This window comes from Echinops telfairi, unplaced genomic scaffold (genome assembly GCF_000313985.2).
Source record: "Echinops telfairi isolate 266 unplaced genomic scaffold, ASM31398v2 ScPeMD7_5;HRSCAF=22, whole genome shotgun sequence".
Lineage (NCBI taxonomy): Eukaryota > Metazoa > Chordata > Mammalia > Afrosoricida > Tenrecidae > Echinops > Echinops telfairi.
In genome coordinates, this window is record NW_022103901.1 from 31637341 (window position 1) to 31651815 (window position 14475).

The 14475-nt window shown below is 54.9% G+C and overlaps 1 protein-coding gene across 1 annotated transcript in view; it reads left to right on the plus strand.

The window, feature by feature from the left end:
* Positions 1-12988, plus strand: part of MMP25 (matrix metallopeptidase 25) — a 32965-nt gene extending 19977 nt beyond the window's left edge. The window contains exons 2-10 of the mRNA XM_004706181.1: positions 540-672; positions 2559-2691; positions 2828-3117; positions 10884-11060; positions 11149-11233; positions 11325-11407; positions 12067-12219; positions 12298-12555; positions 12726-12988. Of these exons, the coding sequence (XP_004706238.1) occupies positions 540-672; positions 2559-2691; positions 2828-3117; positions 10884-11060; positions 11149-11233; positions 11325-11407; positions 12067-12219; positions 12298-12555; positions 12726-12988 (1575 nt within the window). The remainder of the gene's footprint in view (positions 1-539; positions 673-2558; positions 2692-2827; positions 3118-10883; positions 11061-11148; positions 11234-11324; positions 11408-12066; positions 12220-12297; positions 12556-12725) is intronic.
* Positions 12989-14475: the final 1487 nt, after the last annotated feature.

Here is a 14475-nt window from a genome sequence, read left to right on the forward strand (position 1 = left end):
CCAGGGCGTGGTGAGTACGGGGTCGCCGGTACCCGGGCCGGCCTTCGGAGGGGAGCCGGGTCTCGGCGTTGTGGGTGGGTAGGGGGGTCCGGCTCCTGGGTGGCCAGGGCTGTTATCCAGCTGGGAACCTCGCGTCCCCAGTCCCCAACCCCAAGTCCGCGGAGTGAGCGGGGCCGGGTTCCGGAGACCCGGATTCTAGGATCCGAACGTCGGAGGAGGCATTGGTTGCGTAGCCGCATGTCAAGACGCTTGGGTCCGGGCTCCAGAGTCCGAAGCGTGATGGGGACAGGGTTCTGGGGACCGGGATTCTAGGACTCAAGTTGAAGGAGGAGCTGGGATGGGGGCTGGAGGCCAGGACTCCGGGGTCCAGATAAAAGCCGGAGTGCGGGGGCGGGGGGGAGGGGGAGTTGAAGGGGAGGGGCTGCCACGTGGGGCTGCGAGCCTTGGGTGCTGCCAGAAGCTGGTTTCCAGGATGGCGGGGGAAGGGACGGGCGCCACCTTCCCAGGGGTCCCGTCTTTCTCACGCTTCTGTCACCTAGGACTGGCTGACCCGCTACGGCTACTTGCCGCCGCCCAACCCCGCCCAGGCTCAGCTCCAGAGCCTGGCGCAGCTGAGCGACGCCATCAAGGTCATGCAGCGCTTTGCCGGGCTGCCGGAGACCGGCCAACTGGGTAGGTGCCCCCCTGCTGGCACCCAGACCTCTCTCCGCACCCAGCCTGAGCCCCTGCGCGCGGTTCTTTACCTCCCTGTGTGCTTGAATACTGGGAGGAACCGAAATGCTGACGATCGATCGGCGAGAACTCAGGGGAACACCACGCATTCCAGGTTCAACAAACCCGGGCGCTTCAAAAAGTTCGCGGAGACATTGCGCAATCTCTCAGTTCCATTTCCGACCAGCTTTTTGAAGCCCCATGGGCCGAGCGCGGTGAAACCGTGTAAGGCAGAAACCAGTCAGAGCTGGGAAAGGCGGGTTTCGTTTTCCGTTCAAGTGATATGGGTTCCGCATTGGACTGCTCATCCCAAGGTCAGCAGTTCGAAACCCCCAGCCTCTCTGAGAGGGAAAGATGAGGCATTCTGCTCCTGTAAAGAGTTACCGTCTCAGAAACCCTGTCCTGTAGAGTCACTATCAATCGGCTTTGACTCGATGGCATTGAGTTTGGGAGCCCAGTGAGTGGGGGTGGGGCGCTGCGCCCTAAGGGCTGGGCTGTTAACTGAAAGGTTGGGGGTTCAAGTCCACTGCAGGCTCGGTGCAAGCGAAGTGAGGCTGCCTGCTCCGGTGAAGACCGACAACCTCACAAGCCCGGTGTAGGGTGGGGATGAATTGGACTTGAAGGCAGTGACCGTGTACAAAAAAAAAAAAAGAGAGAGAGAGAGAGAGAGGAAAGAGGGCACCCTGCCCAAATTCACGGGACCTGGAAGAACAGAGCAGCCTGGTACCTCAGGTTGTCTGGGGATTCTTGAGAGAAGGGGCTGCTCCAGTGATGATCATGGCCCTATTCGTGCAGATTAACACCCTAGACTCTAGGATCGAAAGGGAGAAAGAAGTTAACAACAACGTACTTCACCCCAAGCCACTGGATTCCAAGGACCTCATAGGACAGAGCAGCAGAACTGTCCCAGACAGTTTCCGAGAATATAATCCCTGTGGAACCAAACTGCTGCGTCTTTCTCCCACTGGGCCGAGGGGCGTGCGTCTTCCAATTCCTCATCTTTGGGCTAGCAACCGAATGCTTCAGTCACCGAGGTGAAAGAGGAAGCTACAAACCAAAAGCACACAGATGTCAAACCATTTCTGATATCAGCCAGTGTTTAGAAGAAACTGTAGGGCGTGGGGGGACTAGATGAACTGCTTCCTATAAAAGTCATGTGGGGACCCTCTGAGTGGAAAATTCACTCCATAGCACCCTACAAATGCAGTCGCAGCGAGTGTTTTTGTTGAAAATCAAGTGCTCATAGCCCTAAGGGGTTTGGACTGGCCAGGACCCAAACCTTTTAAAACCCCAATACCCACTATGGTCTCGTTCATTCTGACGTGTACCACCAACTCTCTGGACATAGGAGAACATCCCAGACTGGAAATCTCGATGGGAGCAGCCACCTCCCAGAGACCGCCAGCCTTGGAGAGTGAGGGTCTGGGTTCCTCTCCTGCAATCACCCACCAGGGCTCAGGAAGTGGGGCCCCAAGACCTTGACCTCAGATGCCAGTAGTCATGGCTTAATTGTAGTCAGTGGCTCCAGGCTCAGTTTTTGTCGTTACTGCAAGTGACTCCATGTGACAGCCCTCCAGAGGGTCTTCTTTATGGGCCCCTGCATGGGAACAATCCCCTAGGGCAGCTTAGTGGTTTCCAACCGCTGACTTTGCGGTTGGCAGCCTAACTTGTAGCCACTACTGCCTCACCGAGGCTGGTCCGACTCATGCCTGGGTTCAGATCCTGCCGGTTGGACCTTCTGAGGCAAGGCTCTTTACCTCTCTGGGTGTCAGTTTCTGTCTGTGGGAAGTGAACTGTCCCCATTATTCGGGCAGGCTGCTGAGCGACGCCCCCATCGCTTTCCGCAGACGCCCAGACAATGGCCACCATGCACAAGCCCCGCTGCTCCCTGCCGGACATGCTGGGCGTGGCGGGGCTGGTCCGGCGTCGCCGCTATGCTGTGAGTGGCAGTATGTGGAAGAAGCGGACCCTGACCTGGAGGTGAGTCCTGCTCCCCGAACTGCACCGCTTGAAGCTGCCAGCAGGGGCCGAGGTGGGGGTCGAGGTGAGCTTGCAAAGGCTGCCTGCCCCCATGCCAACACCCCCTCCTCTGACAGCCCTCCTCCTCTCTCCCCAGGGTGCGCTCCTTCCCGCAGAGCAGCCTGCTGAGGCCTGAGACCGTGCGGGCCCTCATGCACCACGCCCTGGCTGCCTGGGGCGTTGAGTCGGGGCTCAGATTCCATGAGTCAAGGTCTCAGGACCCTGACGCCGATATTCTCATCGACTTTTCCCGGGCCTACCATCAAGACAGTTACCCCTTCGATGGGCCTGGGGGCACCCTGGCCCACGCCTTCTTCCCTGGGGAGCACCCCATTTCTGGGGACACGCATTTTGACGATGAGGAGGCCTGGACTTTTGGCTCTGAAGGTACAGCCTCCCTTTCTGAAGGTCTGTGTGTGTCCTTAGAAGGACTGAGGTTCAGTGATACTTATCCACGAGCTGTGTTGGCTTATAGGAGCAGACATTGCTTATTAATTTTTATGATTTATTGATTGTTGCCACCGTTGAGAGCATACTCAGCAGAAACAGCCGTTTTTTGGACGTTTCTACATGTAGAAACATTCAGTGATGTCGGCGATGTCCTTCCAGGTGTGTGGCCATTCTTACCCTCCTCTGAGTTGATTCTCCCTCATTAACATAAGCACCCGCCCCCTAAGCTTCCCATCTAACCTTCTGAGTTGCTGTTGTCAATTTGGTTCCACATGGATTCCAAATAATCAAACCCACTGCCATCGAATTGATCTCAACTTGTAGTGACCCCTATAGGGCAGATGACAAGTGCCCCATAGGGTTTCTGAGGCTATAAATCTCTACAGGAGCAGACAGCCCCATTTTTCTCCCAAGGGGCAGCTAGCGGGTTGTGGACCTTTTGCCTAAAAGCCTAACTAGCCTTTTGCTTAGTAGCCCATTGGGCCATCTGGGCTCCTTGACACCCCTCCACCCCACAGAGATAGATCTTAAAGAAGCATAATGCTCAAAGCAGACATTCTTTATGGGTTCACCTAAAGTATAGTTAGATTCAGGAGATATTTTTGGTTTAAAGATTTTCTTAGAGCAATTATTTCAAGGGTACATCCAGTCTCCATGGCTACAGAAAAACTGGATTCCATGAGAATTTGAAATTATGTTCTACATGTCCCCCCTTTTGATCAAGATTCTTCTATAGACTCTCTATAGAACAATAATGTCTAGTCTTACAATCTTGGAGGCTACCAGTTTGAATTCAAGGTGTCAGCAGGGCCATGGTGGCTCCAAAGGCGCTGAGACTTTCCCTTTGTGTGTCTCTCAGCCTTGTGGTAGCCCCAGACATTGCTTGGCTTGCAACTGCAGCATGGGACTTTGGTCACATGGCCCTCTTCTCTCTGTGTCTCTTCTCTTTTATAACACTCATATTGGGTTAGGACTCATCCTACTCCAGTATGACTTTATGCTACTTTAACTGATAACATCTTCAAAGACGCTCTCTTTCCAAGTAAAGTCAAGTTCACAAGGGGTGTGGTGGAGAGATGGGACTTCAGGAATTCAATCATACAACTCATGATAGAGGGTGTGTTAGCCTGGGTACTTTAGAGAAACAAATCCACAGAAACTCGTGTATAAGAGAGCGTTTTATATAAAGGTTAAGTGCACATCAAGAAAACATCCTAACCCAGTGCTGCCCACGCCCACAAGTCCAACATTAACTCATATGTCTGACACTAATCCACAAAGTCCACCATCTCACACAAAACACACACTATGACACCAACTGCAGGAGGAAAGCTGAAGCAGTGAACATGTAAGCATCTCAGCACTGGCAGGAGTCTCCACACGGCTGCTCCAGCACCCAGGGCTGCATCGAAGTAGGTCCATGTGGCTTCTCCTTGGGGATGTCTTGCAGAAAGTGAGCCTTGCCAGCTGAAGCAGGGAACTGGCTAAGGCAGCTACACCCTGGTCTGACCATCATAAAGCAAGAGACCCAAGATCTAGAAAGGCGAGGCTCACCAAGCCATTTATCTCTCTGCCCTTCAGTTAACCTGACATGTGTTTATCGGCCAGGTTGGCACAATAAACTTTAACTCAGAGGGTTATCTTGTGTCTAAATGTCCCGGGGTGATCCCAACAGTGTGTGATTGACTACTAACCTAAAGATTGATGGCTTGCACTGCTTCTGTGAAGATGGCAGTCACAAAACCCCTGCCGCGAGCACAGTTCTCTGTAGCATGAATCGGAATCAACTCAACAGGGATGGGGTTTTAAGTTTGAAATCACTTATTTAGGTATTTGTTATTTTTATTGTGAGTTGTGTGGCGGTTTGTAGATCAGTTTTCTGTTCGGCAATTCATACCCATTTTGTTTCGTCTCGACTGCCATGTCCACAGTGTGACGTCACTCATCCTACTTCTTCCCTGCTGCCATTCCTCCTCCTTCCTTCCTGACACCTTCTTCTGAGCTCTGTCCTTGGGAAACGCTGGCCCTTTGATCTCAAATGGTTGTTGGTTCTAAAGTGCGCATGGCCCTTGGATCTCCGGATGGAGCTGCCTATGGTGTGGCTGAAAATTGAGCCACAAGGGTGAATTCAGCTCCTGACGGGAAGGGCGATGAGGGGCTCTATTTTCAGGGGTTCCATCCATCTCTATCTGACCGGCCCACCTGGTCTTGTGGATGATTTGGGGGTTTTGCTTCACATTATTCTGCCACTCTTATCCAAGACCTCTTCGTGTGAGCCCTTGCAGAGTGCTTGGTTGTGGGAGGAAGTGGTAGCCAGGCACCATCTAGTTAACGGGTGTGGCAATGGTTTGGGTTTGCTTGTTGTTCTGTGCCTGTGCTTGTTTTTCTGTGTCTAGCTGGATGCTGAGGACTTAAAAGATACACAATCACACCTTCCCCGTTCAGCTGAGTCAGAGTAGTGAGCCACAGTTACCACACAGGGTCAGAGGAAGCATGAGGTTGTCTGCAGGCATTCAAAGGAGATACCTAGCCAAGGCTCCCAGGTGAAGGGCAGCTTCCTAGAGGGGCCTCTCTGCTCACCCAGCAAACCTGTACCGAGAGCCGCAAAATAGCCCCTGAAGTCTTCTTAAAACCAAATGGCAGTTTAGTGTGATTGGTGAACAATGTCTGCAGTGTACTCTCAAAACCTCTATGTCTTGGACCCAAAGGGGCCTCAGTGGTGCAGTCGTTAGGCACTCAGCTGCAAATGGTAAGGCCTAGGGGTGGAGCCCCCAGGGGGCTCCTAGGGAGAACAACAAGGCCATCCACTTCTGGAGGGATGTCCAGCCTCAGAAACCCGGCGGGGCAGTTCTGCCCTGCCCTCCAGGGTCGCTATGAGTTGGAATCGACTGGACAGCAGTGGATTTGGTTTCCTATGGAATCCAATCGGAAAGAGCAAGTGGAAAGATTACTTGGCAGGAAGTGAATGGAGGGGAGTGAGCTGCCGCTTACTGGGGGAGGGATCACTCCGAGAAGGAGGGTGAGAAAAGTGACACAACTCCAAGAATGTTGTCAGTGTCATGTCATGTGTCACCGTCTGCACAGAAACTGTTGACTTGACGATGCTCTGCGTCATCGATTCTCAACTCCCTCACGGCCACCCAGGGGATTCCAACTCACAGCGACCCTATAGGACGGGGTAGAACTGAGGTTTTTTGAGACTCTTTGTGGGAGTAGGCAGCCTCACCTTTCTCCCATGGATCGACTGGTGTTTGGGGGCTGCTGACCTTGCGGGCTAGCCTCCCACGACAGCACCAGCCTTTTCTATCTTCTCAACAACAACAAAGAAAATAAATGATTAAAAAATATATGTATATAACGTGCATAGAGGGAGCTTTCTACTCCTGTAAAGAGTTACAGTCTTGGAAGCCTAGAGAGTTTTCTGCCCTGTTCTATAGGGTTGCTATGAGTTGGAATCCACCCGATGTCAGCAAGTGTTATACACGTATGCATATATGTATGATGTTGAGGGGGTGACCACAGAGACGGCTGTCCTTGCTCGCTGTTGTCCAGCCCATTTGCTCGCTGTGAGTCCATGCGGTCAGAGAGGACCAGTGCCCCATCAGGCTTCAAGGCGATGACTGTTTTGGAAGGCGATGGCCGGGCTGATCTTTTGAGGCATCCCGGGGTGGATTTGAACCACCAATCTTTCAAGTGCTTGTTTGTACCACCCAAGGATGAATTCCTCTGGATGCTGGTAGGTCTCATATCACAATGGGCTTTGGATACCTTGTCTAAGGACAATGGGGAGTCACCACAGGGTGTTGCATTCTAGAAATGCCATTGGCTGAAGTTGGCACAAGGTAGAGGCAGACAGATGGGGCAGCGACTGGATTCAGGACCAGGGAGGAGATGGTGGTGTTGGCTCAGGAGGGAGGGAGGAGAGCACGGTGGAGCCGAGGAGAGTTCTTAACATGGGCACAGATTTGGCATCTGATTGGATTTGAGGGGCCAAGGAAGACGGGGGCAGAGCACTGATGTCCAGGCTCCCCTCGCCTCGCCAAGGATGGTGCACTGCTAATACAGTCCCGTGGGCTTAGGCAAGGTGGTGATGAAGCCAGTCCTGGTGTTGCATTATGGGAAAGTCAGTGCACTTGGGGCTCTGGCTGTGGAACTTGCATTCTTCTGTCTTAAGCCAAGCTCCCCAAAGCTGAACTTGGCATGGGCAGTCTCCTGTAAGTGATTTCTCAGCGGAGAGGTGGTAAGAGAAGCAGAGAGTCTGGGGAAAGGGCAGAGGCAGGCTGTGACCCCAGAGGAGAGAAGTGGAGAGAGGGCAGGGCAAACAGTGGAAGCAGGCTGTTCTCTCAGAGAAGGGGAGCTGAAGGGGAAGCAGGGCCCAGTGAGTCTCAGCTGCAGACTCGCTCAAGAGGATGGTGCAAATGACTGAGGACACAGAAGGGTGGAAGAAAGGCGATGGGTTTTCATCAAGATTCCAACCAAAAGAACGCTCTCTCTTTCTCGCTCACGGCCATGGAGTGCACTCTGACTCAGAGCGACTCTATACTGAACTCAGTGTACAGTTTTGCACTGCACACCACGGAGTGGCAAGGGGTCTGGGTTGGTCTAGTTGAAGGCACGGGGGTCAGCCCCATATCAATCAGTCACTAGCTGCGGGTTGTGCGGGGTGTGGGGGGGGGGGGGGGGTAGGGGTGGGTGCCTAGGCAGCCAGAGTACAACAGAGAGAATCTGAGCTTTGATGTGCTCCTCCTGATGCCCTGCCCCCGCCAAGGCTGGGCTCCTCCACTTGCTATGCGTATAGCAAGCTTTAACCCAAATGACCTCGGTTTTCTTCATAGGAGAAGTGGGTTCATGGCAGGACCTGCTGGCAGTTTGGGTTTTTGGATTCAATGAGAGTAATTTACAGTCAGCCCTTGGCCTAACATGGAGTCCCCAGACCAAACTCACTGTTCTTGCGCCAATTCCAATTCATAGAGACCCTATAATAGACCAAGGTAGAACTGCCCCTGTGGGTTTCCAAGGTTATAAATCTTTATGGGAGCCTCATCTTTCTCCCGTGGAGTGCCTGCTGGGTTTGAACCGGCTACCTTGCCAGTTAGCAACCCAATGTGTTACCCAGTACACCACCAGGACACAGAGTAATGCTCTCTTAATAGGCAGCATTGATCAGAGCTGGACCTAGTTGTAGATTTGAGATCCAGGGGGGACCTGGGGGAGAGGTATAGACGGTGATAAGAAGATCAAGTCGGAGCTGTGGAGAAACCCACAGTTGGGGGTAGGTGATGGTGGCAGAGAAACCAGTGGCGATGGGGTAACAAATTCCCAAGAGGTGATCAAAAACAAGAAAGAAAGGGGTTACCAAGGGCTCAAGTAGAAAGCAAATGTTTTGAGAATGATGAGGGCAACAAATGTACAAATGTGCTTGACACAATGGATGGATGTAAGAGTTGTACGAGCCCCAATAAAATGATTTTTAAAAAGAAAGAAAGAGGAAGTGGTCAGTAGTCCAGTAAGTGACACAGGCCTGGATTTGGTCATCAGGGGACTGACTGACCTTCTTGCCTGCAGGCTTGGTTTGTGGGGAAGAATCCTGACCACAAAACCGTGACAGGAGCTAAGGAAGTGAACGCTGGGTTTGGAGGACCCAAGAACATGGCAGTGGAAGGGAGGAGAGGAATCCGGGTTGGTGGGGGATGGGAGAAACAGACCCAAAGCAGTGCCTTAGGCTGAAGGAGTCTGGGACATTCTGAGATGCTGGATTTGCCATTAGGGAGAAAGAGGTAGTGGATGGAAGAGAAGTGGATGGATAAATGGGTTGGTTGGTGAACTGGATGGGTGGATGGATGAGTAGATCAGTGAATGGATGATCGGATAAGTAGATTGGGGGATGGATTGATGAATGAGTGGATCGGTGGCTGGCTGGCTGGGTTGGTTGGTGAACTGAGTAGGTGAGTGGATGGGTGGATAAATAGATTAGATGAATGGAAGGGTAGAGTGATGAATGGGGGGTGGGGGATAAGTTGATGGGTGGATGGATGGGTTTGTTGGTGAACTGGATGGGTGGTTGAATGAGTAATCAGTGAGTGAATGGATTGGATGAGTACATTGGTGGATGGATTGATGAATGGGTGGATGAGTGAATGGGTTAGATGAGTGGATGGATGGATAGATGGGTTGGTGAACTGGATAGGTGGAAGGAAGGGGACTGCATGGGTGAATTGGTGGATAGATGGGAGGGACAATGGGTGGATTTATTGCATAATCTCAGTGGAGGCTGAGGGAGGCTGGTGTGGGCACAGGGAGGGACAGGATGCAGGTGTTGAGCACAGGGAAATGTGCTCTATGCCCCAGGTGGACCCAAGTGGCTGATTACATCTGATGGCCTCTACTGATAAAGTAGGAATTGCATTTGTCAACATTTGCCATCAGATGGTGGAAAGCAGAGGCTAGATAACAACCTGACTGGGCGGGGGTGGAGTTAGCCTCAAAACCAAGCAGGGAGCTGAGGGCAAGTTTGCTGCCTGCTGGGCGAGGCGGCACTGGAGGCCCTGCAGGCTGCCCTCAGAGCTCCTGGAGCTGGATCTGCACTTGGGCGCTTTTCTCCCGCAGCTGCAGGGACCATGTGCATGTATGGTCCGAGGCCCAGAGGGGCCAGTCACACCGGAGGAGCAAGCAGTGCACAGAACTGGCGGGTGTGGTCTCCCTGGCCATTCCGACACCCAACCGCCTCTGATTTCTCAGAAAAAAAGGTTGCAGAATAGTACATGCAGTGCAGAGAACTCGGGGTGCCTGACAACAGGGGAGGGCACTGCCACCTGACGGCCATTCATCCAGTCAACCAGGGAGCTGAGGGGAGCAAACTTCAGACCTCAGGGCTCATTCCACTTTCAGCTTTGCTAACCTGGGTTCCAGATTTCCGTTAAGGAGTAAGAAACTAGGGAAGCCTGTGGCTCTGTGGCTGTCTGACTCTCTTCCGTCCTCTCTTGCCCTCCCCCCACCCCAGCAAGGGCAGCAGGAGGAGGGTGAGAGAGCTGGGGCCCTGGACTCTGGCGCCTGGCTGGAACCCTAGGGAAGAGGCCAGTGTGGTTGGAGAGGCTGCGGGGAATGGGGGCCAGGAGACTGTGGTCTGAGAGAGGCTGCTGAGGTGGCAGATCCTGACTGCAATGGAAGGGGAGTGGGGAAGCAGCGGGGTGCATTAAGGGGGAGGGCTTCTTCGGTCTGGGTGGGGGTGATCTTGGGAGCTGAGAGGCCAAGGAGGGAGCAGCTGGGGGAGGGACAGCTCTTAGGGGGAGGGGAGCACCTACTTCCTCCTGAGAACTAGGTTGGGCACCCCTTCAACTCCACTTCCCCCACAGTGTTCTTAGATCCACCTCACAGGCCAACCTTCCTGGGGGGTAGGGGAGGGCGGGGTGAGCTGGAATACCTCTGTGCAAGGTCATCTCCTTCCCCTGTCCAGGCGGTTCCTCCTGCCCGCCCCTCCCCCAGAGGAGAGGATGTGTCTCTTCCGTGCTGGCCCCAGGGTCTAGTACAGTCAAACAGGGGACACTTACCGTCTCTAGTGAATGACTGGGGAAATAAACGGCCCAGGGCTGGAGTTCAAGGCCTCCCGGACTGTTCTCAAGCCCTGTTGCCCCCGTTCACAAGGAGGTGCCCCTTTGCTGGTGCTGGTGTCCCCCTGCCCCCAGCTGGTTCTCTCTCCCTCCCAGATGGCGAGGGCACAGACCTGTTCGCCGTGGCGGTTCACGAGTTCGGCCACGCCCTGGGCCTGGGCCACTCTTCAGCACCCAATTCCATCATGCGGCCCTTCTACCAGGGCCCCGTAGGCGACCCCAGCAAGTACCGCCTGTCCCAGGACGACCGAGACGGGCTTCATCAGCTCTATGGTATGATGGTGCCAGGGCTGCCCTAGGCAACCTGAACCCGGGCCTGGAAGCAGGGCAGGGCACCCACAACCCCACTCTCTCCCTGCAGGGAAAGGGCCCCAAACCCCACACACCGAGCCCACAATGAAACCCCTGGCACCTCCGCCCCGGCCTCCCGTGCTGCCCCCAGACAGGTGAGCCGCACCCACCCCTACCCTCAGAGCTCAGCTTCCTGGGGAGCCCGCTGGCCCTCCCCTCTGCACTCAGCTGGCCTTACTTCCACAGCCCCTCCACCCCAGTCCCTGATCGCTGTGAGGGCAATTTTGATGCCGTTGCCAACATCCGAGGCGAAACCTTCTTCTTCAAAGGTGAGTCCTTCTTCAAAGGTGAGTCACTTCACTCGCTGCCCACCTGGGCACAGGTGGCTGCCAGCTCACCCACCTAGGGGTGCTGTGGGCCTCCTCTGGCCATGAGACAAAAACCAGGAAAGTCCCAGGCAAACCAGGGCAATTCTGGGTCCTGATCCCCATGCCAATGGTCCCTGGGGGGTGGGGGCCTATGGGAGAGCGTCAAAACTTCTCCCCTCTAGCTGCACAAGGTAAACCTCCCCTCTAGCTGCACAGTTTCCATTCTGTGGATCTGGCTCTCAGGTGCTCCCAGGTGTATCCGAGCAGAAATGAGCTCCCTGCAGGCAGAATTGTCCAGTGCGTTTCCAAGACTCTTTATGGGAGTCCAAAGCCCCGCCTTTCTCCCGTGGTGCTGGGTGGTGGTTTCAGACTTCTGACCTTGCAGATTTTTGCCCCACTCATAACCCCCACGAGGCCAGGGCTCCATACGGTTCCTTCGCAAGGACTGTTTTTTTCAAAAGCTGATTTGCCAGGCCTTTCTTTCAAGGCACCTCTAGGACGGTGCATTCCCAACACCGACCATTCGGTTAGGAGCTGAGCATTTACCCATTGGCGTCACTCACAGACACGGGGGAGGAAGACCTCCTGATTGACCTTCCCCCATCCCCTTCCCCCCAAAGGCCCCTGGTTCTGGCGCCTCCAGCCCTCGGGACAGCTGGTGTCGCCCCGGCCGGCCCGGCTGCACCGCTTCTGGGAGGGGCTGCCCACGCAGGTGATGGTCATCCAAGCCGCCTATGCGCGTCCCCGAGATGGTCGGATCATCCTGGTCAGCGGTGAGCACATCCTCCTGCACGGGGGAGGACTGGGAGGTTTGAGGGAGCCTACCCTGACTGGCTGGGGCCTCCCACCAGGCCTCCAGTTCTGGGTGTTCAAGGACCGGCAGCTGGAGGGGGCGGCCATGCCGCTGACTACGCTCGGGCTGCCCCCGGGGGAGCAGGTGGACGCGGTGTTCTCGTGGCCGCTAAACGGGAAGACCTACCTGGTCCGCGGGCAGCAGTACTGGCGGTATGATGAGGCGGCTGCCAGCCCCGACCCCGGCTACCCGCGCTCCTTAAGTCTGTGGGAAGGGGCACCTTCCGCCCCCGATGACGTCACCATCAGCAACACAGGTAGGAGGACCCAGGGAAAGGAGCTGGCCCTGGGGGATGGTCTGGGGAGACAGAAGCACTGGGGGCGGGCAGCTTGTGGGGTTCTTGGGAGAGCTGCGGGGTGCCACAGGATGGGTGTGCTTGGGGAGGGTCTGGGTCACTCCCTTGAAGTGACCTCTTGGTCTCCACAGGTGACACCTACTTTTTCAAGGGCACCTACTACTGGCGCTTTGCCAAGGGCAGCGTCATGGCCGATGCCGACTCCCCACTTCCCATGGGGCCCAAGTGGCTGGACTGCCCTGCTCCTAGCGGTGACCCACCCAAAGCACCCTCCCAGCCTGCAGGCTGCAACTGTCAGTGTGAGATTAATGGGGCCCAGGGACGCCCACCCCTATCCCTGACCCTCCTGCTGCCCCTCCTGACCATGCTGGTGGGGCCCATCGCCTCTTGCTGAGATACAGGGCTGGACAATCTGAACGGACAAGCCTCCCTTTGCTGGACCTGATGGGGGCTGCAAGGGCACCTCACCGAAGTCAGAGTAGGGGGGCTTCACAAGCTGGAGCTGGCCAATGTCCCCCAGGACTGCGCTCTCCTGCTGTCACGACAACAGCACACCTCCCACGCCTCCGTTGTCCCAGAGCCCCCTGCCGGGGGGCACCCACTTAGCAAACTCAGCACTGCAGGGGTCAGGCTAAAGGGGGTCAGGTGCCCGGCAGCTGACACTTCCGACCCCACAGAGGTCCAGACCTCCTGCCCTTCCTGGCATGGTATCTATGGAGAGGGCCAGCCTGGGGTCTGGGAAGACTAGCCCCATGCAAACGGGACAGACGTCAGGAAAGGCTGGCATTTTCCTGGCAGTGGGGACCTTCCAGGCGGTGCTGACCACAAAGGGACTTTCCTTTTCTTGGAAGGGTTAGCCTTTCCTGCACAGCAGCCGGCCGCCTCCTCTCTGCCCCTGTCCTCCTGGCACCAGAGGCTGGCACGAGTGTGGGTTAAGCTGAGGAAAAGCAGACACTCCCAACATAGCTCCGGTTCTCACCCACTGCTCTGAGATTCCAGAAGCTTCTCACCCTGTCCCGCCCCCACGATGGCCCAGTGCAATTACCCCACCCTTGACCTAACCTTGTGATCATCTCTGAGCCCAAGGGAACTGATCTCTGATATTAAAAACCAAACCAACCAACCAAACAAACAAACCAAAAAACCCCCGCCATTCTCTCCTTCCCTGGGCCCAACACTCTTCAAGAATTCTCTACAGAGCCAGCTGATAGTCTTGGTTAGAGGTGGCCACCCCCATAGGTGGGGCCCACCTTAGTGCTGCCCCAGCAGCAGCCCCAGGCCCTTTCTGGAGCTGAGGCTGTGGGGGGCAATCTCACAGAGCCCAGCTGATCAAGACCACCAGGCCAGGTCAAGGACACAAGTCAGACATCTTCCACTGGACCATGGCCAGGAAATTGCAAGCACCCAGAAACCCACCTGAGCTCTGACAGGCTTCTCTCTGAAGATGAGGAGGAGAAGACTTGCTTTTTACAAGCACATCAGCCTATAGGTGGGGAGGGAGCAGTAAGAATTCATAGCTCCAAATCCCTTCATTTCTTCTGGGCTTCAATGGGCCCAGGGTCAAATTTGGTGGTGGAATGGCTCTGCTCAGCAGAAGTTGGAAGCCCAACTTGAGTGGGGACAGCAGGGGAGGAAGACAGGAGGGTGGGTGGGAGGAGGACAGAGAGAGCAGAACCCAAAAGATGATGGGGGGGGGCACGGTGGTGCGTGAGAAAGGGTATCCAATGGGAATGTTGAGATGGTTTTTATTGCAATAAAAACATTCTGGCTCTGACTCTTCCCTGACTTTTTTTTTATATCATTTTATTAAGGGCTCATACAACTCTTATCACAATCCATACATACATCAATTGTGTAAAGCACATTTGTGCATTCATTGCC